Source organism: Neoarius graeffei, chromosome 2, assembly GCF_027579695.1.
Source record: "Neoarius graeffei isolate fNeoGra1 chromosome 2, fNeoGra1.pri, whole genome shotgun sequence".
Lineage (NCBI taxonomy): Eukaryota > Metazoa > Chordata > Actinopteri > Siluriformes > Ariidae > Neoarius > Neoarius graeffei.
Window position 1 is genome coordinate 58189188 of NC_083570.1, and position 27101 is coordinate 58216288.

General features: G+C 44.0%; 1 protein-coding gene across 9 annotated transcripts; it reads left to right on the forward strand.

Moving 5' to 3' along the window:
• The first annotated feature begins 5848 nt into the window (after positions 1 to 5848).
• On the forward strand, positions 5849 to 26413 carry epx (eosinophil peroxidase). 9 transcript variants are annotated; one of them, XM_060914533.1, is made up of 14 exons: positions 5849 to 5919; positions 13217 to 13349; positions 14219 to 14348; positions 14900 to 15106; positions 16351 to 16705; positions 17828 to 17988; positions 18083 to 18341; positions 19533 to 19703; positions 23104 to 23341; positions 23534 to 23763; positions 25579 to 25743; positions 25863 to 25943; positions 26060 to 26156; positions 26251 to 26413. In XM_060914533.1, exons 1-14 carry the CDS (start codon positions 5880 to 5882, stop codon positions 26300 to 26302), a joined length of 2319 nt encoding a protein of 772 aa, XP_060770516.1. In that variant the 5' UTR covers positions 5849 to 5879; the 3' UTR covers positions 26303 to 26413. The 9 variants fall into 9 exon arrangements, with proteins under 9 accessions (XP_060770516.1, XP_060770517.1, XP_060770518.1 ...); XM_060914534.1 differs by lacking the exon at positions 5849 to 5919 and adding an exon at positions 11866 to 12155; XM_060914535.1 differs by lacking the exon at positions 5849 to 5919 and adding an exon at positions 12162 to 12394.
• The last annotated feature ends 688 nt before the right edge of the window (positions 26414 to 27101 follow it).

Below are 27101 nucleotides of genomic sequence, written 5' to 3' on the forward strand. Positions count from 1 at the left end.
TGGTGAAATTCATTTGTATCGCCTATGTATTACAGTGCACTCAAAATTATTCACATCCACTAATGAATATTTGAGAAATAAATTATTTCCATCATGAATTACACTACTGTTCAAAAGTTTGGGGTCACTTTGAAATGTCCTTATTTTTGAAAGAAAAGCACTGTTCTTTTCAATGAAGATCACTTTAAACTAATCAGAAATCCACTCTATACATTGCTAATGTGGTAAATGACTATTCTAGCGGGCGGCACGGTGGTGTAGTGGTTAGCGCTATCGCCTCACAGCAAGAAGGTCCTGGGTTCGAGCCCCGGGGCCGGCGAGGGCCTTTCTGTGTGGAGTTTGCATGTTCTCCCCGTGTCCGCGTGGGTTTCCTCCGGGTGCTCCGGTTTCCCCCACAGTCCAAAGACATGCAGGTTAGGTTAACTGGTGACTCTAAATTGACCGTAGGTGTGAATGTGAGTGTGAATGGTTGTCTGTGTCTATGTGTCAGCCCTGTGATGACCTGGCGACTTGTCCAGGGTGTACCCCGCCTTTCGCCCGTAGTCAGCTGGGATAGGCTCCAGCTTGCCTGCGACCCTGTAGAAGGATAAAGCGGCTAGAGATAATGAGATGAGATGAGATGAGATTATTCTAGCTGCAAATGTGTGGTTTTTGGTGCAATATCTCCATAGGTGTATAGAGGCCCATTTCCAGCAACTCTCACTCCAGTGTTCTAATGGTACAATGTGTTTGCTCATTGCCTCAGAAGGCTAATGGATGATTAGAAAACCCTTGTACAATCATGTTAGCACAGCTGAAAACAGTTGAGCTCTTTAGAGAAGCTATAAAACTGACCTTCCTTTGAGCAGATTGAGTTTCTGGAGCATCACATTTGTGGGGTCGATTAAATGCTCAAAATGGCCAGAAAAATGTCTTGACTATATTTTCTATTCATTTTACAACTTATGGTGGGAAATAAAAGTGTGACTTTTCATGGAAAACACAAAATTGTCTGGGTGACCCCAAACTTTTGAACGGTAGTGTATTTTCTTAAAAGATGTTCCTTTGGCAGTAACAATGAAAGTATTTACTAGTAATGTTTTTTTTCCTTTGTACATAGTAATGGGCCATTCCTTTATTAATAGATTTGGAAGAAAAATGACAGAAGGGTAGGTATTTTTTCCAGACTGCTTTTTTTTTCAGGCAGGTATCTTGAGCTGTCACTGTGAAAAAGATATCTAGGAAGAAAAAGGGAAAGGTGAGGATATGAGCACACATACAGTAAAAAGATTCAGCGTTGCCTGTTGTACGAGGTGGCCTTGTTGAATTCTGACCATCATTCGCAAATTATTAGTTCATAACTTACTAAGCTAACAATCAACGAAAAGTCGCCTTCCCTGCATTCTCTTTCCTTACAAATATCTCTTCTTGTTGATGACTATTCTCTCTGGCACAGCTTCAATCAGATTGAGCTCACACACACCTGGAGAAGAGAATACTGACAGTGAGAGGAGGACTGGAAGAGAGAAAACAGAGAAGCCTCTGCAGTACTGATAAGAGAAAGGCTTCAAATTGGAAAGTGAGGACTGTGGATGACGTCAGGGAATTCGAGTTTGATGCTTCTTTTAAGGTTTTTATTCATCTAGTTGAGTGAATGCATTTGACTCAAGGATTTTGAACCAAGTAATCTACAACTATAATGGCTTCAATAAATGCATGCCTCATAACATGCGGAAAAGGGAACGCAACCTGCTATAACGCTATAATGTTTATTCAGTATTTCTTACATGTGAATGCTCATGTTACTTCAGAAAGGTCTTGTTCCAGATTACCAGTATTCATGCAAAAACAATATATATGCATAAAAGTCGTATTGACACCTTTAGTTAGGATAAAGCATTCACAGTGAGGCTGTATCAGCTAACCTAATTTAAAAATTTACACGGGGCGGCACGGTGGTGTAGTGGTTAGCGCTGTCGCCTCACAGCAAGAAGGTCCTGGGTTCGAGCCCCAGGGCCGGCGAGGGCCTTTCTGTGTGGAGTTTGCACGTTCTCCCCGTGTCCGCGTGGGTTTCCTTCGGGTGCTCCGGTTTCCCCCACAGTCCAAAGACATGCAGGTTAGGTTAACTGGTGACTCTAAATTGACCGTAGGTGTGAATGTGAGTGTGAATGGTTGTCTGTGTCTATGTGTCAGCCCTGTGATGACCTGGCGACTTGTCCAGGGTGTACCCCGCCTTTCGCCCATAGTCAGCTGGGATAGGCTCCAGCTTGCCTGCAACCCTGTAGAAGGATAAAGCGGCTAGAGATAATGAGATGAGACAATCCCAATCCGAAAAAAGTTGGGATGCTGTGTAAACTGTAAATAAAAACAGAATGTGATAATTTGCAAATTAGAGAAACCATGTATTTCATTGAAAATAGTACAAAGACATCAAATGTTGAAACTGAGAAATTTTATTGTTTTTGGAAAAATATATGCTCATTTTGAATTTGATATCCGCAACACGTTTCAAAAAAGTTAGGACAGGGGCATGTTTACCACTGTGTTGCATCACCTTTATTTTTGACAACACTCTGTAAACGTTTGGGAACTGAGGAGACCGATTGCTGTAGTTTTGAAAGAGAAACGTTGTCTCATTCTTGCCTGATAGACAATTTTGGTTGCTCTACAGTTCAAAATCTGCTTTTTCATATTTTGCGCTTCATAATGCGCTAAATGTTTTAAATGGGAGACAGGTCTGGATTGCAGGCAGGCCAGTTTAGCACCCGGACTCTTTTACTATGGAGCCGTGCAGTTTTAATATGTGCAGAAAGCAGTTTGGCATTGTCTTGCTGAAAGAAGGAAGGCCTTCCCTGAAAAAGATCTTGTCTGGATGGCAGCATATTGCTCTGAAACGTATATATATCATTCAGCATTAATGATGCCTTCCCAGATGTAAAAGCTACCCATGTCATGTGCACTAATGCACCCTCATACCATCACAGATGCTGGCTTTTGAACTGTGCACTGATAACAAGCCGGATGGTCCCTCTCCTCTTTAGCCTGGAAGACGTGGCATCCATGAGTTCTACAAAGAATTTCTACTTTTGATTCATCAGACCTCAGGACAATTTTCCGCTTCACCTCAGTCCATCGTAAAAGAGCTCGGGCCCAGAGAAGGTGGCGGTGTTTCTGGATATTGTTTATATGTGGTTTTAATTTGCATTTGTGGATGCAGTAATGAACTGTTTTCACAGACGATGGTTTTCTGAAGTGTTCCTGAGCCCATACAGTGATTTCCACTACAGACACATGTCTGCTTTTAATGCAGTGTCACCTGAGGGCCTGAAGATCACAGGCATCCAATGTCAGTTTTCAGCCTTGTCTCTTGCATACAGAGATTTCTCCAGAGTCTCTGAATCTTTGAATGATATTTTGTACCATAGATGATCTCATCTCATCTCATCTCATCTCATCACCTCTAGCCGCTTTATCCTGTTCTACAGGGTCGCAGGCAAGCTGGAGCCTATCCCAGCTGACTACGGGCGAAAGGCGGGGTACACCCTGGACAAGTCGCCAGGTCATCACAGGGCTGACACATAGACACAGACAACCATTCACACTCACATTCACACCTACGGTCAATTTAGAGTCACCAGTTAACCTAACCTGCATGTCTTTGGACTGTGGGGGAAACCGGAGCACCCGGAGGAAACCCACGCGGACACGGGAGAACATGCAAACTCCGCACAGAAAGGCCCTCGCCGGCCAGAGGGCTCGAACCCAGACCTTCTTGCTGTGAGGCGACAGCACTAACCACTACACCACCGTGCCGCCCACCATAGATGATGTGATCCCCAAATTCTTTGCAATTTTACATTGAGGAACGTTATTCTTAAATTGTTACACCGTTTGCCCACACAGTCTTTCACAGAGCAGTGAACCCCTCCCTATCTTTATTTCTGAGAAACTCCGCCTCTCTGGGATGCATTTTTTTATACCCAATCATGTTACTGACCTGTTGCCAATTAACCAAAATTGGGTTCTTTTGTTTGTTTGGGGTTTTATTTTTTAGCATTACACACCTTTTTCAGTCTTTTGTTGCCCCTGTCCCAAGTTTTCGGAAACGTGTTGCTGACATCAAATTCATAATGAGCATATATTTTTCAAAAACAATAAAATTGCTCAGTTTCAACATCTATGTTGTCTTTGTACTATTTTCAATGAAATATATGGGTTTCATGATTTGCAAATCTTCACATTCTGTTTTTATTTATGTTTTACACAGTGTCCCAACTTTTTTGGAATTGGGGTTGTTTTTGATTTGAGGAAATATGTTTGATTTTTGGCGTAATTAACATAGAATTAGGCTTTTGTGCGTGTGTGTGTTCGGTATTGTTTGATGTGGGATTGTTGTCACCATGTGCACAGATAAGAGAATTCTGCACATACCAGATCAGCTCTAGCCAAAGTATAAAACTCACAACCTTGGCAATGACAAGTTATTTTAGAGGGTAACTCATTCACATATGGGACATTATCCATTTTGGTACTTTGTTGAGTATGGTGTATCCTAACATACCGTAAACACACTGAAAATTTGATTATTCAGACTGAAGTGCAACGTGTTACAGTGACCAGCACTACAAATGGAGGTTGTTCATATGGTAAGTGTTAATTACACTAGATTGTAATGATGGTATACTGTGTATATACAGTTCACACATAGATATACTGTTAGTGTTAAAAGTGCAGTGAATTTTGTTGCTGTCATTGTAGATACCTTTCTCTTCCACAACTCTGACACTCATGATGTCTTTGCTGTCCCTGTTTGCATCTCAGTTTCCTGGCAAAAACATAACAGGTGGCAATGTTGGTTCTTTTTTTTTAAATCTGAAATTAGTGTTTATTGTTGAAGTATTGAAACTTACCAAATATACATCATTGTGATTCAGGAGTGAGGTCAATCCAGTCAACTCTGGAGAGCAATTCTACTCAAGGTAACTGAATTGGTTGAAAATAAGCTTGAAAATGCATGAGTGCACTTCATGTTATTGGCTGCGCTGATTGAATAGAACTTGAATATGATATAATGGTAGAATGGCATTAAATTGAAATTAACTTGAGACTTAACACACTGCCAAAAATCTCCTCAAGTGAAGATATCTTGAATAGAGTCAAATTTGTAGTGTGTAGTACTTCCTATTATAAGATTACATTCAAAATTTTCAAACTTGAAAGTCTTTTTCTAGATCATTTAATTTTAAGCATTTATTTCTAGAAGGAAGCAAAATGCCCATAGAATAAGAAAATTTGAAACTTGTAATTAGTAAAAAAAAAAATGTCTAGAAATAGGTTCACTAGTCTTATATTTTTATGGTAATCATATAACAGGAAATACCAAATAAATTTGATGATATTCATGATATTTTCACTTGCTAAGATAACATTTTTTGCAGCGTTAGAATGGTTCAGGTTTATTTTATTTTTATTAGGCAAACCTTTGATTGAGGCAAACCTATGAATTTAATTATGTTACTGGAAAAATGTATTGAATTATGTGTGTAGTGTATCTGGGCTCCACCTTCATCCAGGAGGCTTTGAAGAGAGCCAGAGAGCTTACGGATGCTGCTTATGCACGAACTAATGAGAGGTCAGTTACAGAAGAGAGAGTACAGTATAAAAGCGCTTGTGTTAAATTATTGTGGTGATTATATATTATAATATTTAAAATGTTAGACTCTGATGTGTTACTGTCATGATTCACTCCATCTGTCTCTTGCAGAGTGAAGATGTCCGTAAATGAAGGTTCTTTTCGTCCAAGTGACCTGCTGGCTCAGTTTAAACAGATTGGCAGTGGTACTAGAGCACATATCAGAGCAGCAGAGCTGCTGGATAACACTGTGGAAGTCATCAGAGAGATGGTGTACACACACACTATGGATCAGCCTAAACATACTGGTATAGACATTAACACAAATACAGTACATACAGCACCAGTCAAAAGTTTGGACACTCCTACTCATTCATAGGTTTCTCTGTATTTTGACTGTTTTCTACATTATAGTACTGAAGACATCAAGACTATGAAATAACATATCAAACATATATGGAATTATGCAGTAAAGAAACAAGTGTTAAAAAACAAAATGTTTCACATTTTAGATTCTTCACAGTAGCCACCGTTTGCCTTGATGACGCTTTGTACATGTAGAAATAGTTGAAGGTGGGTGGAGCACAGAAGCACGGCAGGCCAGAACTGAGTTCTCACAAAACTCTTTTATTTTAGCTTTTCAGCTTCTCATTGCACTCGCCCGAACACACACACACACACAAGTGTCCAGGTTGGGGAAGAGCTCCCTTCCTCTGCTCTCCCCCTCCACTTATAGGGCTCAGTCACTGGGGAAGACACACAAACACAGATTAATTTCCGTCAGGTGCAGTGATTCTGCCACTTACCTTCCTGACTCCGCCCTCCATTCACAGACCGACGCTTGACCACGCCCCCGCTGCCACATACCCCCACCGCCCGACTGCAGCTGACTCCCCCCCATTGACGGGAGAGGAAATCTGCCACGACCATCTGCGCCCCCGGCCTGTGGACCAGCTCGAACTTAAACGGCTGGAGTGCCAGATACCAACGGGTGAGCCGCGCGTTGGCATCCTTCATGCGGTGGAGCCACTGCAGGGGCATGTGGTCCAAACAGAGGGTGAAGGGGCACCCCAGCAGGTAGTAGCGGAGGGCGAGGACCGCCCACTTGATGGCAAGGCATTCCTTTTTGATTGTGCTGTACCTGCCCTCACGCACCGACAGCTTGTGGCTGATGTACAGCACTGGGCATTCTTCCCCCTCCACCTCCTGGGACAGAACAGCCCCCAGCCCTCTGTCCGACGCGTCCGTCTGCAAAATAAAGGGGAGAGAAAAGTCAGGGGAGTGTAACAGTGGCCCCCCACACAGTGCAGCCTTTACCTCCGAGAAAGCCCGCTGGCATTGCTCCGTCCACTGGACCAGATCTGGTGCTCCCTTTTTAGTGAGATCAGTCAGCAGGCTGGTGACGTCCGAATAATTAGGTATAAACCTACGATAGTAGCCAGCCAGCCCCAGGAACTGTCTCACCCCCTTTTTGGTCTTGGGCCTCGGGCAGGCCGCAATCGCTGCCGTCTTATTAATTTGGGGACGCACCTGCCCATTGCCCAAGTGGAAACCCAGATACCGTACTTCCACCCACCCAATCGCACACTTCTTCGGGTTGGCTATGAGACCCGCTCATCTCAGCGACCTAAGGACAGCCCTTAGGTGTTCTAAGTGCCGCGGCCAGTCAATACTGGAAATAATAATGTCATCCAAGTAGGCGGCCGCATAGGTGGCGTGGGGGCGGAGGACCCTATCCATAAACCACTGGAACGTAGCGGGCACCCCAAACAACTCAAAAGGAAGTGTGACGAACTGGTGTAAGCCAAACGGTGTGGAAAAGGCCGTTTTCTCTCGGGATAGCAGAGTCAAGGGGATCTGCCAATATCCCTTTGCCAAATTCAGTGTTGAATAAAAACGAGTCATGCCTAGTCAATTGAGCAACTCGTAAATACGAGGCATTGGGTACGTGTCAAATTTAGACACCGCATTGACTTTTCTATAGTCCACACAGAACCGGACCGACCCATCGGCCTCGGGAACTAAGACTACCGGGCTGCTCCAGTCACTGTGGGACTCCTTGACGATGCCCACTTTGAGCATGGCCTCAAGTTCTTCCCAAACTACCTTTTTTGTGTTAGGGCAGTCTGTAAGGGCAGCTGCGCACTACTACCCCCGGGGGCGTCTCAATGTGGTGTTCTATGAGGTGGGTGCGGCTGGGCAGGGGCGAGAACACATCAGAAAATTCTGTCTGTAACTGGGCGACCTCCGTGAGTTGGGTCAGGGAGAGATGGTCTCCACAGGGGACCGGAGTGGTGGGCGATGTCAATTTTCCTTTTTGAACCTCCGGCCCCAGCTCTGCCTTCTCTGGAACCACCGACACCAACACCACAGGGACCTCCTCGTTCCAAAGTTTTAACAGATTGAAGTGGTAAATCTGTAATGCCCCGCCCCTGTCCGTTCGCCTCACCTCATAATCGACGTCCCCAACTCGCCGTGTGACCTCAAAGGGTCCTTGCCACCTGGCGATCAATTTGGAGCTCGACGTGGGCAACAACACGAGTACTTTATCTTCCGGTGTGAATTCCCTCAGTCGCGTGCCCCTGTCGTACAGACGGACTTGACGCTCTTGGGCCTGCCGCAAATTCTCCTGGGTTAGGTGCGTGAGTGTGTGGAGTTTGGCACGCAGGTCGATAAAGTATTGAATTTTCATTTTTACTTGTTGAAGGTCCCCCCTCCCAATTTTCACGCAGCACATCTAGAATGCCACGTGGCTTACGCCCATGTAATAATTTGAACGGGGAGAACCCCATGGAGGCTTGCGGGACCTCTCGCACTGCAAATAACAAGGGCTCGAGCCATTTATCCCAGTTGCGTGCGTCCTCGCTTACAAATTGCTGAATTATGTTCTTGAGACTGCGATTGAACCATTCGACTAAGCCATCCGTTTGTGGGTGATAAACGCTGGTGCGGATAGGCTTAATTCCCAGTAACCCATACAGTTTGTGCAGTGTGCGTGACATAAACATAGTGCCTTGATCAGTCAGAATCTCTTTGGGGATTCCGACTCAGGAGATGATGCGGAAGAGTGCTTCTGCAGTACTACGTGCTGAGATATTGCGAAGAGGCACTGCTTCCGGATATCGCATCGCATAGTCCACCAGAACTAAAATAAAGCAATATCCTTGTGTTGACCGATCTACTGGCCCAACAAGATCCATCTCAATTCTTTCGAACGGGGTCTCGATTAATGGCAGAGGGCGCAAAGGCGCTTTTGGAATGGCCGCGGGATTTACTAACTGACATTTGCGGCACGCCATACACCACCTATGGACATCGCCACGAATCCCTGGCCAATAGAACCGGGCCATTATTCGGGCTAGTGTCTTATCCTGCCCCAAGTGTCCAGCCATGGGATTAAAGTGAGCCACCGGGAATATAAATTCCCGGCGGCTCTTTGGGATTAAAAGCTGTGTCATCAGTTCCTTAGTCTGAGTGTCCTGCGTCACTCGATATAACCTATCCTTAATAATGGAGAAATAGGGGAAGGACGGGGTGGTGTTTGGCTGGAGCATTTGACCATCGATTACTCTCACTTGGTCAAATGCATGCCGCAGAGTTTCATCTCACGACTGCTCTAACGGGAAATTCAGGAGGGATTCCCCAGGAGAGGGAGTAGGAGCCTGCTGCTCCTCACTCTGACGCGGTGATGACGTAGACGGCTCTGTGACAGCTGCTCCCGCCAATGCCACACCAGGACCTCCCCCCGCTAAATTATGGCAGGCCCCACTCTTCACTAAATGTGCCATTAATTCCCTAAATCCTGGCCAATCAGTCCCCAAAATTATCAAGTGGGTAAGGTGAGGATTAACTGCCGCCTTTACTCTAAATTTCTCCCCTCGAAATAGAATGTGGACCGACACTAAAGGGTAGTTATGAACATCCCCATGCACACACAACACCTTCACCAATTGTGCTCTCCCCAATGCCTCGTCTTGCACCAGGCTTTGGTGGATTGAGGTCTGATTACAGCCGGAGTCCACCAAAGCCTGATGCGTATCCCCTTGGATACTCACCGGTATGCGATATGCTCCAGTCCGATCGAGGGCGGTCCCTGGCGTGTCAGGGATCCGGACCACCGCGCCCACCTCCATCGCCGAGCACTGATGCTGGAGGTGCCCTGGCTCCCCGCAGTGCCAGCAAACCGACCCAGGCTCTCCCTTTGCACCAGTGTTCCGGAGCTCACTCACCTGAGGGGGGGAAGACACAGACACGGAAGTAGGAAATGGTAGGGCACCGCGGGTGCGGTGGGCCGGCTGGGGTGGAGCCGGCCCCCACCTCCGCGGTGGGGGAATGGGGCGAGGACGAGGAACAGAAGGGGAGAGAGAGAGAGAGAGAGAAGAGAGGGGAGACACACTGTCCTGCTGTCAGAACAGCCACCATATGGTCCTCCGTCAGCTCGATGGCCTGATCCAGCGATGCCGGGTGATGGCACTGGACCCACTCCGCTGTTCCTTCTGGAAGTTGGGCAATGAATTGTTCCAGTGCCACCAGGTTGATGATTCCCTTGGCGTCATGGTTGTCAGCCCTCAGCCACCGCCGGCAGGCGTCCCGGAGTTGCTGGCCAAACGCGAACGGCTGGCCGACCTCCTCCAGGCGCAGCGCGCGAAAGTGCTGCCGTTGCTGCTCCGGGGTGCGCCCCACACATTGGAGGACGGCCCTGCGGAGGTCAGCGGAGACCAGCCGGCTGTCGGTGGGGAGCTGTAGCACGGCCAGCTGCGCCTCGCCCGTTAGCAGGGGGAGGAGGCGCACTGTTCCCCCGGCCAACCCCATGCCTCTGCTGCCTGCTCAAAAAGAGTGAGGAAGGCTTCAGGGTCATCATGCGGATCCATCTTCGTTAGGGTGAGGTGGGGAGGGTCCGCGGCGGTAGTGATGGTGAACCCCGCCGACACGAGCAGGTGCCAGAACGCCTGGTGATCTTCCTGCTGTGCCAGCACCAGAGCTTCAAACCATTGTTCCTGCTCCTTCCAGAGGGTGACCAGCGCCTGGTGCTGGCTCTGTTGGGCCGTGGCGAGGGCATGGATCAGGTCCTTGAAGGGGGAGGACTCCATGAGGCTGTTCTCTTCTGTACTCCGTCCCGGGTTTCGGCACCACTGTAGAAATCGTTGAAGGTGGGTGGAGCACAGAAGCATGGCAGGCCAGAACTGAGTTCTCACAAAACTCTTTTATTTTAGCTTTTCAGCTTCTCATTGCACTCGCCCAAACACACGCACACAAGTGTCCAGGTTGGGGAAAAGCTCCCTTCCTCTGCTCTCCCTCTCCACTTATAGGGCGCGGTCACTGGGGAAGACACACAAACACAGATTAATTCCCGTCAGGTACAGTGATTCTGCCACTTACCTTCCCTGACTCCGCCCTCCATTCACAGACCGACGCTTGACCACGCCCCCGCTGCCACAGTACACTATTGATATTATCTTAACCAGCTTCATGAGGTGGTCACCTGGAATGCTTTTCAATTAACAGGTGCCTTGTCAAAAGTTAATTAGTGCAATTTTATGCCTTCTTAATCAGTTCGAGATCCAGCCGTCCATTATCTGTAGCCGCTTATCCTGTTCTACAGGGTCGCAGGCAAGCTGGAGCCTATCCCACCTGACTATGGGCGAGAGGCGGGGTACATCCTGGACAAGTCGCCAGGTCATCACAGGGCTGAAACATAGAGACAAACAACCATTCACATTCACACTCACACCTACGGTCAATTTAGAACCTAACCTGCATGTCTTTGGACTGTAAGGGAAACCGGAGCAGTTGGAGGAAACCCCCGCAGACACGGAGAGAACATGCAAACTCCACACAGAAAGACCCCCATTGGACACTGGGCTCGAACCCAGGACCTTCTTGCTGTGAGGCGACAGTGCTAACCACTACACCACTGTGCCGCCCCAATTCGAGGTCAAACAGCAAATAATAACACGAGAGTAAATAGCCATATGGCCCTTTTCCACTACCCTTTTTCAGCTCACTTCAGCTCGCTTCAGCTCACTTCAGCCCGACACGGCTCGCGTTTCGACTACCAAAAACCAGCACGACTCAGCTCGCTTCAGCCCTGCTTAGCCCCTAAAACTCGCACGGTTTTGGAGTGAGGCTGAAGCGAGCCAAACCGTGCTGACTGAGGCTGGGGGCGTGAGCAGACACTCCCCTGTGCACTGATTGGTGAGGAGGAGTGTCCTCACATGCCCACACACGCCCCGCGAGCGCGCTGGGATCTGTAAACACCGCAAACCCGGAAGGAGAAGAATTACGAATTACGAGAATTTCTGAAGCCTTATGTGCCTCGCCTCATCTATACGCTCTTGCCAGCATCTGTCCGCGTTGTCGGTGACAACAAGCCACAGCACCAAGACCAGCAACACTAACGACTCCATGTCCTCCATGTTTATTGTTTACTATTCGGGTCGTGAGACTACCGCTTAAAAGCTCACTGAATCAGTGACATACAGAGCATCGTGGACGAGTTCGCGGAGCGCAAGGCTCGTCGTATGCCCTTCAAATAATGCGCGCAGTAGGCTATTGATGTTTTATTATGAGCCATGTACAGTATGTCACCTAATGTTTTTTTGTTTCTGAGTTACATGTTCGTTTGAAGGACTTAATGTACTAAATAACATAGTTGCACCCCGTAGTGTTGAAACTGGTAAACACAGTGCATTCAGTGAGGTTTGCACCGCCCTCCTTTTATTTCTGACTCTTCCTGTCACCGTTGCAACCTCTGAGCGCTCATTCGTATGCCCTTCAAATAATGTGCGCAGTATAGGCTATTGATGTTTTATTATGAGCCATGTACAGTATCCTAATGTTTTTTGTTTCTGAGTTACATGTTCGTTTGAAGGACTTGATGTACTAAATAACATAGTTGCACCCGGTAGTGTTGAAATTGGTAAACACCGCAGTTGCGGACATTTTGTAGCCTAAAATGATGTTATGATAAGCTTTAATAAAGGGCCCGGTCATTTGCCCCGCCCCCGGCCCGGCTCTGACTTGTTCCGCCACTGTCACTGATGTCACTGTTTGCGCTGCTTAACGACATCACATGACGTCCACCCACTTTCGCTAACTCCACCCAATGTGTCCACCCACTTCCAGCCAGCACGGTTCAGCGCGGTTGTAGTCGAAATGCAACTCCAACAGCCTCGCTCAGCTCGACTCAGCTCGACTCGGCACGGCACGGCACGGCTCAGCCGCGTTTGTAGTGGAAAAGCGGCATTATTCTACAACTGTAGTAATCCATATTATGTCAAGAAGCGCTCAACTAAGCAAAGAGAAACAACATCCATCATTACTTTAAGACATGAAGTGTCTTTTAATTAATAAAAATAAAGAAAAAACATTGAATTAGAAGGTGCATCCAAACTTTTGACTGGTACTGTACATCTTAGTCTTAGTATCTACAGACATCAGTCCAGTCTCATGGCTACAGCATGTATATATATATATATATATATATATATATATACACACACACAGCATACAGTATTGCTTCCACACTGAATCAAAATCTGTTAGGGTTGGTTTTTGTCTGTGACTGTGACCCACATGTGAGTCTATCGTGTGTGTGTGTTTTAGAGCTGTTGAGCATGGACGACGTGGAGACTTTGTTGGATGCTACAGGGTGTTCAGCAGAGATCAAGAGACCTGTGTGCAAAGGTGACTGCCTTTCAGAGCGCTACCGCACCATCACAGGCCATTGCAACAACAGGTACTCACTGAATATTGCAGCACCAAAGACAAAAAACAAACAGCAATAACAGCTATACACTCACTGGCCCATTCACTTTATTAGAAACACCTGTACACTTAATTAGTCATGCAGTTAGAGTTTCAGTTAATGTTCACATCAAACATCACAATGGGGAAAAATTGTGATCTCTGTGACTTTACGTCTTGTTGGTACCAGGTGGGCTGGTTGGAGTATTTCAGAAGCTGCTAATGTCCTGGAATTTTGATGCACAGCAGTCGAGAGTTTACACAGAATGCGTAAAAATCAAAACATCTAGTGTGCAGCAGTTCTAACTGTGGAAATGCCCTGTTGATGAAAGAGGTCAGGGGATGTGTTTCCCAAAATCCTCTTAACGCTAAGAGCATCTTAACTAGGAGAGAGTATTCATTGTGATGCTCATGCTACCATTTAACCATGATCTTTGTGCTACGATGCTTTTGGAAAACCCACCCCAGATTGGTTCAAGCTGACAGGAAGGCTACAGTCACTCAAATAACCACTCTTTACAACTGTCATGAGCAGAAAAGCATCACAGAGCACACAACACTCCAAACCAACAGCAAACGCTCACTTCGGGTTCCAGTTCCATCAGCCAAGAACAGAAATCTGAGGCGACAGTGGGCACAGACTCACCGTAACTAGGCAATTTACAGATTACTAAAAGCATCGTCTGGTCCAACTGTCTGGTTTCGGTGACTATATGACCACTGTCGCCTCAAATTAAAAATACGTGTTCCTTTTAAAGTGGTCAGTGAGTGTATATGCAGTTGTGGTTTAAACATAGAGATCTCTTTAACAACAGTTGTGTGATGTGCAGGTTAAAAGAAATAGTTTTGAATTTTCTGCAGACAGAATCCGTTGCTGGGGGCAGCTAATACTCCGTATGCTCGGTGGCTTCCACCAGCATATGAAGATTTTCACGGCACACCCAGAGGCTGGAACCCCCAACACACCTACAATAACTTTACATTACCTCCAGTAAGACTTGCATTATTAATATATAGCCTGCACAGTTGTATGTAAACATAAATTATTATTTTCTGATAAAATTATTTATAGTAATGCACAATAAACCTTTAAACTGAGTTCCAGAATTCACGGGTCTAAAAACATGTTACAAGAAGATATTACATGCATCAGTGTATATGGATTAATGGCAAAACAACTGAAATGTGAAATTTTATGTTTTCTAAACCTTATATAGGATTATCAGATTGTAATTTAGACTCTCATATATATATATATATATATATATATATATATATATATATATATATATATATATAATTTTGTAAATACCTTCCTGGGACATGTGAAACAATTATTTTATGTAATATTAATATGTTTTGTTTTATCTAGCCATCTATTGAAAACCAACACCCAGTGAATGCAAAAAAAAAAAAAGACATCTTGACATCTTGTATTTGACTCTTACAAATTATTCTAATTATCATTATTCATTAATTAATAGTCTACAAGTCCTTTTTTGACCACTGAAGAACTGTTTGGTTGTGATGGCTTCGGTGTAGGTTCGCATCGTGTCGCAGGAGGTGCTGTACACCCAGAACGAGAAGATCTCTTTGGATTTGTCTCTGTCTCACTTGCTGGTTGAGTGGGGACAGTGGATTGACCATGATCTGTCACTGACCCCTCAGAGCCCCAGCACGGCCTCATTCAGGACCGGCGCAGACTGCATCCGTACCTGCAGCAGAGACACACCATGTTTCCCCATACAAGTGCATGCACACACACACACACACACACACACACACACGAGACATAGAGTGGGTACAAAAGTCTTACAGTAATTTCACACCTGGTTCTACATTTGATATAGACTACATAATTCTTCACTAATATCACTTCTTCTTGTTTGCTGAGAGCGAGTGCCTGGCAGTAGCATATGGAAAACAATGTTCGATGAAAGCAGTCAGCAAACAACTAGCACACTGAAATTTCTGCAGTATTTTTTCAAACCTACAGACAGTGCTTAATTGAAATAGGTTTCTCTTTGCACGCACCTCAACCAGAACTTAAAGCATTTTCAAGTTTGGGTATCTCCAAAAGTGAAAAGTAGGAAATTGCATTCAAAGATTTCATTCTCAGCAGCACAAGAGCATCAGATATTTTTGACAGCTGATATCTGACCACAAATGTTCATTCTCTACGGCATGGAGCACTTCAGCAACTTGATCAAATTCTGATAACTACTGTGTGAGGAAATCACAATTTTCAACATCATTTAAGCACACTGATTGGTTCCTTACCCACCGTGCTCTTCACAGGATGATAGATAGATAGATAGATAGATAGATAGATAGATAGATAGATAGATAGATAGATAGATAGATAGATATTTCACCAACTCCATGTACAGTATATGGAGTTCTATCTATCTATCTATCTATCTATCTATCTATCTATCTATCTATCTATCTATCTATCTATCTATCTATCTATCTATCTATCTATCTATTTCACCAACTCCATAGGGATATACAGTGTGGGTGTGGGTGTATATATATATCCCCCTGTGGAGTTGGTGAAATATATTTATGGTTTTTAAACCAAATTATGCTTAAGGCAGAAAACCACAATTTTGGTCCAAACCCAATTTTCATTCTGTTTGTTGGAATTCAGCCGCAGCAACTTATGAAGGGTTTTCCAGGCCACCACACACACGTCTATGTCAAAACAATTACAAGAAAAATTAAGCAAACAATTTGCGAATGGGGTAAAATAATACAGTTCCCTTTTATGCAAGAATTTCTTAAACAAACACTGTAATTAATTTGTATCGTTTTCTGAAATATTTATCAACTGGGTAAAATTTGTGCAAATTTTTGACAGATGCATTTACAAATTTTAAATGTTTTGGACCCTATGGACATTGCTTTACAAAGGCAATAATAAAATCTTCATCTTTCTCTGTCTTGTACTTCCTCCTTTCTCTCTCTCTTTGTTTCTGTCTCGCACTCAGATCCCTTTCTCGGACCCTCGTCGTGGTGTTCAGAGGTGCATGCCATTTTTCCGTTCGGCTCCCAGCTGTGTAGACGCCTCTGTCGTGTGCCGTCACCGGGAGCAGCTGAACGCCATCACAGCCTTCGTAGACGCCAATATGGTGTATGGCAGTTCAGATGCACTCGCTCAGTCTCTGCGTAATCTGTCCTCTCCTCTTGGCCTCCTCACTCACAATCACCTGCATTCAGACCAGGGACTCGCCTACCTGCCCTACTTGCCCCGCAAACAACTGGACCCATGTGCACCACGCCAAGGCTCCAACACAGGAAAGAACACAACGTCTATGGGCAACTTGACCTTCTGCTATCTGGCAGGTAAGTCATGATGGACAGGGATTTGTATGAGTCTGTTGTGCATTTTGAGCTCCTTTTTTAAAGCTGTATTTAGTTTAATGGATGTCATTAGTCATGATAAAAGTGGTTCTTAATTGAAAAAAAAGTTTGTATGATTCTTTGCACAGGTCATGAATATCATGTCGGCTCAGATTCAGGACTATATACGTGTAGATTTCTAAAATTCATTCTAAACCAACCAAGCACAAACCACCTGACCAGTGACAGCCATGGACATCCATGTTTAGGACTGACTAAAACTGGGCCATATTAGTCCATTTTAAGTCTGTGACGGTCACATTCAGATTGATTTCTTTTATTTATTATTTATGATGGTCTTCTTTTCAGTATCCTTAAAAAAGGCTCACTCTGCTACATGTTACTGAGACGTCTAGACCTTCAGTAACATCTTGAGCTTGACTGGGATAACAACTGAGATGACAACGGTGGGGCACGGTGGTGTAGTGGTTAGCACTGTCACCTCACAGCAAGAAGGTTCTGGGTTTGAGCCCAGCGGCCAGCGAGGGCCTTTCTGTGTGGAGTTTGCATGTTCTCCCCGTGTCTGCGTGGGTTTCCTCCAGGTGCTCCGGTTTCCCCCAAAGACATGCAGGTTAGGTTGACATGGGGCGGCCTTGGGCTGAGGTGCCCTTGAGCAAGGTACCTAACCCCTGACTGCTCCCCGGGCACTGTAGTGTGGCTGCCTACTGCTCTGGGTGTGTGCGTGTGTGTTCACTGCTTCAGATGGGTTAAATGCAGAGGATGAATTTCACTGTGCTTGAAGTGTGCATGTGACCAAATAAAGGTTTCTTCTTCTTCTTAACTTGGAATTAAAGCCAAGTACTGGTCCACTTACCTGGCAGATTCAAGTTGTTCCGCCTGTGGAGTCGTTTCCCAGCGTTTTAATGTGCACGGACAGTGCATCCGCGACGAAAATGAGACGGATACGGTCTAATGTAAACACCACCTTATTCTATAGCAAACAGTTAGATTGTGGCCTCTTACTAAACACTTACATCAGTGCTTACTAGTTGAGTGCATCACTGGCAAACATGCTTTAGATCACTGTGTCCTCCTCTGGTGTGTGTGTGTGTGTGTGTCTTTCAGGTGATTCTCGGGCTAATGAGCACTTGGGGATGATTGCTCTCCACACACTGTTTCTGAGAGAGCATAATCGATTAGCCAAGGAGCTACACATACTCAACCCCCACTGGAGCCCAGATACACTGTACCAAGAAGCCAGAAAAATCCTTGGAGCTGTCCATCAGGTTAAAGAAAAATATTTGTAATTACACCAAATTTGTATCAGATTTGAGTGCAATCTGGCTGAGAACTGGAAATTTCTATTCACTGCCATCTCAGGTCCTGACATGGGATTACTACTTGCCACATGTCCTGGGGCACAGAGCATATGCCGAACTAATGGCCCCCTATCAGGGTTATGACCCTGAGGTTGACCCCAGCATTACCAACGGTTTCTCCACTGCTGCCTTCCGTTTCGCCCATGTGACCGTACAGCCCATAGTGAACCGACTCGGACCTGGATATAAGCTTGACCCTAAACATCCACCACTGCCTTTACACCACTCACTGTTTGCCTCCTGGAGGGTGGTAGAAGAAGGTTCAAGGAAACAAGAAAAAACACACACTCTGGCTTACAATACTTACAAACATACACAAATTTAGTCTTTTTGTGTCTCTGACCGTCACACCCATACGCGTTCCTTCCCCAAACTTTTGCCACAAAGTTCAAAGCACACAATTGTGTAAAATGTCTTTGTACGCTGTAGCATTACAGTTTCCCTTCACTGAAACCAAGATGCCCAAACCTGTTCCGGCATGACAGCATCCCTGTGCACAAAGCAAGAACCATAAAAACATGGTTTGCCAAGTTTGGAATTGGAAAATTGTGAGTAGCTTGCACAGAACCCTGACTTCAACCCCACTGAACACCTTTGGGATGAACCTTTGGGAACGCAGACTGCAGCCCAGGCCTTCTTGTCCCACATCACTAATGCTCTTGTAGGTGAAGGGGCAGATCCCCACAGCCATGCTCCAAAATCTAGTGGAAAGCCTTCCCAGAAGAGTGGGGGTTATTATAACAGCAAAATGGAATGTTCAACAAGCACATACTGTATGGGAGTGATGGTCAGGTGTCCACACACTTTTGGCCATACAGTGTACCACAGATAACTACATCCACATTTGGCACATTGCTTGAAATACTGTTCAGTTTTATTTACTTTACTGAAATAAATCTGAAAATGAAAATGGTATTTCCACTGTGTGAAAGCAGTATAGTACAACAGCAAGACTATGGTGTGTTTTTTTGTTATTTAACCCCTTCAGTGCCCTTGGATGAGTCACGTACGTCATGAAACCTTTTACCGCTGTGTCTTATGATGGAAGAATGTTTTAGGCATTGACTGTAATTCATATGTGCCACTGTGAAGTAAAAGTAATGTGCCATGTAAGGTTCATAAAAGGAGGTGTTTATTACAAGTAGCGTACGTCATAAGGCACAGTGGTAAAAGATTTCATGACGTGACTTGTCCAAGAGCATTGAAGGGGTTAAGAATCAAGTGATTATCTTAAAAATGCTAAATTGTAGTCTTTTTCTAGTTTCCCTAGAAAAATGCAAACTAATCATTTAAAGCATATTTAATACTGCTGCTGTAGTGTTGTATCATTTAACATTACAGTGTTTAAATAATGTTTAAAGTTGACATTGGGTGGTAAGATACTGATATGATACTACAAACCATAGAAAGCTGTTCTGTGTTGATATATTTCGTATTCTCTGTATCTGTAGGTGGTATTGATCCAGTGCTGCGGGGTTTGTTGTTGTCCCCAGCCAAGCTCCAGGCTCCTGAGCAGATGATGGTGGAGGAGTTGACTGAGAGACTGTTCCAGGCTCACGGTGGGCTGCCGTTGGACCTCGGGGCACTAAACTTGCAGAGGGGACGTGATCACGGCCTGCCTGGTACTGTCTTCACCCTCATTATTTTTCAACATGTAGTTTTCACATGACAGCAAAGTTCAAGTAGAAATTTAAGATTAAGTTTTATACTGTATCAGTGCTGATCCTTTTATTTTTGTGAACCCTTTCGAATTTTCTATATTTCTGCATAAATATGACCTAAAACATCATCAGATTTTCACACAAGTCCTAAAAGTAGATAAAGAGAACCCAGTTAAACAAATGAGACAAAAATATTATACTTGGTCATTTATTTATTGAGGAAAATGATCCAATATTACATATCTGTGAGTGGCAAAAGTATGTGAACCTTTGCTCTCAGTATCTGGTGTGACCCCCTTGTGCAGCAATAAATGCAACTAAATGTTTCCGGTAACTGTTGATCAGTCCTGCACACCGGCTTGGAGGAATTTTAGCCCATTCCTCCGGACAGAACAGCTTCAGCTCTGGGATGTTGGTGGGTTTCCTCACATGAACTGCTCGCTTCAGGTCCTTCCACAACATTTCGATTAGATTAAGGTCAGGACTTTGACTTGGCCATTCCAAAACATTAACTTTATTCTTCTTTAACCATTCTTTGGTAGAACGACTTGTGTGCTTAGGGTCGTTGTCTTGCTGCATGACCCACCTTCTCTTGAGATTCAGTTCATGGACAGATGTCCTGACATTTTCCTTTAGAATTCGCTGGTATAATTCAGAATTAATTGTTCCATCAATGATGGCAAGCCGTCCTGGCCCAGATGCAGCAAAACAGGCCCAAACCATGATACTACCACCACCATGTTTCACAGATGGGATAAGGTTCTTAGAATGCAATGTTTTCCTTTCTCCAAACATGACGCTTCTCATTAAAACCAAAAAGTCTTATTTTGGTCTCATCCATCCACAAAACATTTTTCCAATAGCCTTCTGGCTTGTCCACATGATCTTTAGCAAACTGCAGATGAGCAGCAATGTTCTTTTTGGAGAGCAGTGGCTTTCTCCTTACAACCCTGCCATGCACACCATTGTTGTTCAGTGTTCTCCTGACAGTGGACTCATGAACATTAACATTAGCCAATGTGAGAGAGGCCTTCAGTTGATTAGAAGTTACCCTGGGGTCCTTTGTGACCTCGCCGACAATTGCACGCCTTGCTCTTGGAGTGATCTTTATTGGTCAACCACTCCTGGGGAGGTGCAACAATGGTCTTGAATTTCCTCCATTTGTACACAATCTGTCTGACTGTGGATTGGTGGAGTCCAAACTCTTTAGAGATGGTTTTGTAACCTTTTCCAGCCTGATGAGCATCAACAATGCTTTTTCTGAGGTCCTCGGAAACCTCTTTTGTTCGTACCATTATACACTTCCACAAACACGTGTTGTGAAGATCAGACTTTGATAGATCCCTGTTCTTTAAATACAACCCCGATTCCAAAAAAGTTGGGACAAAGTACAAATTGTAAATAAAAACGGAATGCAATGATGTGGAAGTTTCAAAATTCCATATTTTATTCAGAATAGAACATAGATGACATACCAAATGTTTAAACTGGGAAAATGTATCATTTAAAGAGAAAAATTAGGTGATTTTAAATTTCATGACAACACATCTCAAAAAAGTTGGGACAAGGCCATGTTTACCACTGTGAGACATCCCCTTTTCTCTTTACAACAGTCTGTAAACGTCCGGGGACTGAGGAGACAAGTTGCTCAAGTTTAGGGATAGGAATGTTAACCCGTTCTTGTCTAATGTAGGATTCTAGTTGCTCAACTGTCTTCGGTCTTTTTTGTCATATCTTCCGTTTTATGATGCGCCAAATGTTTTCTATGGGTGAAAGATCTGGACTGCAGGCTGGCCAGTTCAGTACCCGGACCCTTCTTCTATGCAGCCACGATGCTGTAATTGATGCAGTGTGTGGTTTGGCATTGTCATGTTGGAAAATGCAAGGTCTTCCCTGAAAGAGACATCGTCTGGATGGGAGCATATGTTGCTCTAGAACCTGGATATACCTTTCAGCATTGATAGTGTCTTTCCAGATGTGTAAGCTGCCCATGCCACACGCACTAATGCAACCCCATACCATCAGAGATGCAGGCTTCTGAACTGAGCGCTGATAACAACTTGGGTCGTCCTTCTCCTCTTTAGTCCGAATGACACGGCATCCCTGATTTCCATAAAGAACTTCAAATTTTGATTCGTTTGACCACAGAACAGTTTTCCAATTTGCCACAGTCCATTTTAAATGAGCCTTGGCCCAGAGAAGATGTCTGTGCTTCTGGATCATGTTTAGATACGGCTTCTTCTTTGAACTATAGAGTTTTAGTTGGCAACGGCGGATGGCACGGTGAATTGTGTTCACAGATAATGTTCTCTGGAAATATTCCAGAGCCCATTTTGTGATTTCCAATACAGAAGCATGCCTGTATGTGATGCAGTGCCGTCTAAGAACCCGAAGATCACGGGCACCCAGTATGGTTTTCCGGCCTTGACCCTTATGCACAGAGATTCTTCCAGATTCTCTGAATCTTTTGATGATATTATGCACTGTAGATGATGATATGTTCAAACTCTTTACAATTTTACACTGTCAAACTCCTTTCTGATATTGCTCCACTATTTGTCGGCGCAGAATTAGGGGGATTGGTGATCCTCTTCCCATCTTTACTTCTGAGAGCCGCTGCCACTCCAAGATGCTCTTTTTATACCCAGTTATGTTAATGACCTATTGCCAATTGACCTGATGAGTTGTAATTTGGTCCTCCAGCTGTTCCTTTTTTGTACCTTTAACTTTTCCAGCCTCTTATTGCCCCTGTCCCAACTTTTTTGAGATGTGTTGCTGTCATGAAATTTCAAATGAGCCAATATTTGGCATGAAATTTCAAAATGTCTCACTTTCGACGTTTGATATGTTGTCTATGTTCTATTGTGAATATAATATCAGTTTTTGAGATTTGTAAATTATTGCATTCCGTTTTTATTTACAATTTGTACTTTGTCCCAACTTTTTTGGAATCGGGGTTGTAAAACAGGGTGCCCACTCACACCTGACTGTCATCCCATTGATTGAAGACACCAGACTCGAATTTCACCTTCAAATTAACTGCTAATCCTAGAGGTTCACATACTTTTGCCACTCACAGATATGTAATATTGGATCATTTTCCTCAATAAATAAATATAATATTTTTGTCTCATTTGTTTAACTGGGTTCTCTTTATCTACTTTTAGGACTTGTGTAAAAATCTGATGATGTTTTGGGTCATATTTATGCAGAAATATAGAAAATTCTAAAGGGTTCACAAACTTTCGAGCACCACTGTATACATACATATAGGCCCCTTTTTAAGACACATCTTGTTCAACAAATAGTGAGTATGACCTGTTTATCTCTCAGTCCTTCTTCCATCTGTCTCTATACGAAGGTTACGGGGCATGGCGAGAGTTTTGTGGTCTCTCTGTCCCTGCAAATGAATCTGATTTAATAGAGATTCTGGAGAACGGAGGCTTGGTGCGTAAGCTGCTTGCTCTGTATGGTACTGTCTGGAATATTGATGTGTGGGTAGGTGCTATCTCAGAGCCTGCACTGCCTGGTGGGAGAGTTGGGCCTCTGTTAGCCTGCCTGATAGCCAAACAGTTCCGTGCACTCAGAGATGGAGACAGGTAAGTCTGTAGTTATTGATCATTTCTAATTTTTCTAAGTTTTAGCTGTCAAATAAAATAATCCTGGAGTGGATACAGTAAATATAAAAACAAAGACCCTGTTTAGAATTTGCAGGACAAATGTACAGTATAATGTATGGATAAATGAATAAATTGACTGAATGGCCATATCTGTCTGTCTGACTCCGTGAGGTTCTGGTGGGAGCGAGAGGGTGTGTTCAGCACTTCTCAGAGAAGCTCACTGCGTACAGTATCTCTCTCTCGCATTATTTGTGACAACACGCACATCTGCCTGGTGCCCTCAGACCCATTTGTACGGACAGACCACCCTGACCAGCTGCTACCCTGCGCACACACAAACATCACACACTTTAATCTCTCTGCATGGAAGGAGCCAGACACTGGTAGGAGGAAAAAAAAAAGTGTGTACTCTTCATTGTAATGCATAGAGAATTACAGTCACAGATAGCCATTGATACAAAAATGATCTCAAATGTATATGTGGCATGGATGTTGGTACCAGATAGACTGCTTTGAGTATTTCAGAAACTGCTGATCTCCTGAGAATTTCACACACCATGTGCATCCCTTCATGGCCAAAATTTACTCATCTATTAATGGAGAAAATGCATGTCACAAAGCAAAGGTTGTCTCAAACTTTTTTTTTATGAACATGACAAATAGTTCAGTGTTCTTCAGTGGCCTTACCAGTCACCGGATCTGAATTCAATAGACTGTGGAATCCATGCCAGAAAGAATTTGGGCCGTTTTGAGTGCAAAGGGAGGCCCTACACAGTACAGTATTAGCGTAGTTTTCCTAATAAAAGGTACATTTACATACACTCATCATGGACATGAATGCCATGCTAATATTGGGCTTTCAGTGATTTCTTTGAACTGTTCTTTTTCTGGGGAAGAATAATTGTACAACATCTTTAATAGAAAAAAACAAGAATTTGGCGCACAAGTTTTAATTTATTTTGGGTTTTCTGAAATCAATACAGGGTCAGAATTATACATACGGGGCAAAAATATACACCCACACACACAAATATTAATTCAGTGGTGGTGAAAGTTCCAAAATGTCTTAATTTGCCAATTCTTCTCATCTTCCTGTTAGTGATCATGATAGACTACAGCTGGTAGCTTCTCTGTGCCAACATAAAAAGGGTTTGTTTGACAAGTACACATTATTGGGAAGTGGAGACACTTTGCTAAGAGTTGGAAGAAGACCCATACTGTCACCCTCAGCTGAAAGAAAATCAGTTTAGATGGTCAGGAACCACCAGAGCACAGGCCTGCCATGAACTGGAAGCTGCTGGAACACCAGTGTCCCTGTCTACACTCAAGCAAGTTTTACATAGTCATGGACTGAAAGGCTGCCGTCCAAGAAAGAAGCCCCTGCTTCAAAGTCAACACCTTCAAGCTTAACTAAAGTCTGCTACTGACCTCATGGACAAAGGAAAAGCCTTCTGGAGGAAAGTTTTATGGCCAGATGAGACAAAGATTGAGTTGTTTGGCCATAATGACCGGAAATATGTTTGGAGGAGTAAAGGTGAGGCACTCAACCCCAAGAATACTGTACCAACTGTTAAGCATGGTTAAACAAAGTGAATGGAATAATGAAGGACTACCTCACAATTCTTCAGCATAACCTCAAGCCATCAGTTAGATGGTTGAAACTTGGACACAGTTGGGTGTTCCAACAGGACAATGACCTGCAAACACATCAAAGTTGGTTGTGGAATGGATGAACTTAGCAGGCTAACATTAAGCTTTTGGAATGGCCTTCCCAAAGTCCTGAACTCAATCCTATCAAAAATATAGGGTGTGTGCCAGGAAATCAACAAATTTAATAGAACTTGACCAATTCTGCTAAGAACAGTGGACAAATAGCCAACCAGAATTCTCCCAGAAGCTCGTTGATGGCTACCAAAAGTGTCTGGTCAGGGTGAAACTTGCTAAGGGACATTTAACCAAATATTAGGTGTGCTGTATGTATAATTTAGATCATGTGTTGATTTCAGAAAACCCAAAATAAATTAAAACTTGTGCACCAAATTCTTGGTGGTTGTTTTTCTGTTAAAGGTAGATGTTGTACAATCCTTCTTCCCCAGAAAAACTAAAAGAATCCTGCAAAGAAATCCCTGAAACCCCAATATTGCTATGTCCATGACAAGTGGATGTAAACTTCTAACTACAACTATAAAATCCTTTTCTCCCCATTGTTTCTTCAGACCCAGTGTGTGGCTCCATTCCTCGGCTGAAAGTGGGTTTCTCTGTGATGTGCAATTCAGCAGTGCTGTACCAGTGTCCTTCTGGTTATTTGCTTCGTGGGGCCACCCACATCACCTGTGATCCAAATACACGCCTGTGGACTCCAAACCCACCCACCTGCCAAGGTTTGTTTGTGTATGTTAGGATGTTTCTTTATATTAATGTTTTCAGTTTGTTCAGGTGAGATTTAGCTGAAACATTAAAAAAATGCAAGGGTAGTAGCCATCTCTTGGTTTTGTCTCAGATATAGATGAGTGCTTCAGTGGGCCTGTCTGTCCACCAAACCTACTGTGCCACAACACACCAGGTTCCTTCATTTGTACAGGTTTGCACGGTCTATGATGAAAGAAAACCGGAAAAAGATTTTATATGTAACACTTGTGGAGGTACATACTTTTTAGTACTGCAGCTTCATTTTAGCTAGTTTACATCTTTTTCCAGAGTCCACTACACATTCTGCCACCTCCATCGCTGCTGCAGTGATGACCATGGTGGGAGGTGTTGCTGTCATGGTCCTAATAGTGACTTGCTATACAAGGTGGGGTGGTTTTGTTTTCCTTTAGCTTTGCTTTAAGCTTTAGCTGCTGTATTATACCAAGCTGTGGGATTAAATTTAATTTTTTTTCTTATAGGTTTATCAGAAAAGGGAGCATCAGCAGAGCATGTTGTAATAAGAAACACTGAAACTTCCATTTTAAATTAGTCAGTGTTCAATTTCACCTCTCCTAACCACTAGGGGTGTTGTGAAAATCAGGATGCCTCCTTACAGTATTTGCAATAAATAACTGTCTTGCAGCTGCCCAGGTCTTTCTTCTTCTCACCCTGTACATAATAGGAGCAGAGCTCCATGGTAAATGGTAGCTAGTTTATCTCTACAAGCTTGCACTGTGTGGCTTTTATCCCCTTATCTCTTCCCCACTAGGTCAGTCGCTCATGAAGCGTCGTCTCCACAGAATATTGCACATCGCCCACCACTTAGCAGGCCTATGGCAAACACGTAGCTAGCATGGTTAAGTGGTTTTCCCTTTCCGTACAACGTCCCTGACTGTAATGTGCCATTCTGTCAGGAGCATTTTCTCATGGACTTAATTTAAAGGTATGTTGCTCCAGGGAGGTATTACCTCAGCATCACTGAGCACTTTCTTGGGATTCTACAAGATTAACATCGCTTCTCCCAGTGGCGTGAGTGTGTTAGTCATGTCCGAACACCTTTTAAGGTAGACCTAAAAGGAGTCCTGCTCCTAATAACATTTTTGGCATACTTTATCCAGGCGTTTCATACCACTCCTGGCAATTAGGAGGATGAAATGGAACACTAGTTACACATGTAATTGTGGTTCAATGAACCCCAGATAGCGGACATTGTTCCATATAATTTCAAACCAGCGCTGGGTCAATAAGGTTTCAGGGAATGACAGCAGTAATTAGTTATTGAAAATACTGTCATATATCACTACATGACTTTGTTGCAAGGTCATGGTAT

What these genes read in the sequence shown, in the direction of transcription:
- epx (XM_060914529.1), top strand. Translation starts at nt 13,072, where the DNA reads ATGTATATATATATATATATATATATATATATATACACACACACAGCA. An exon ending in CTGGAGGGTGGTAGAAGAAG is followed by an intron (nt 18,342 to 19,532) that starts GTTCAAGGAAAC and finishes CTGTATCTGTAG; the next exon opens with GTGGTATTGATCCAGTGCTG. An exon ending in ACGTGATCACGGCCTGCCTG is followed by an intron (nt 19,704 to 23,103) that starts GTACTGTCTTCA and finishes CTCTATACGAAG; the next exon opens with GTTACGGGGCATGGCGAGAG.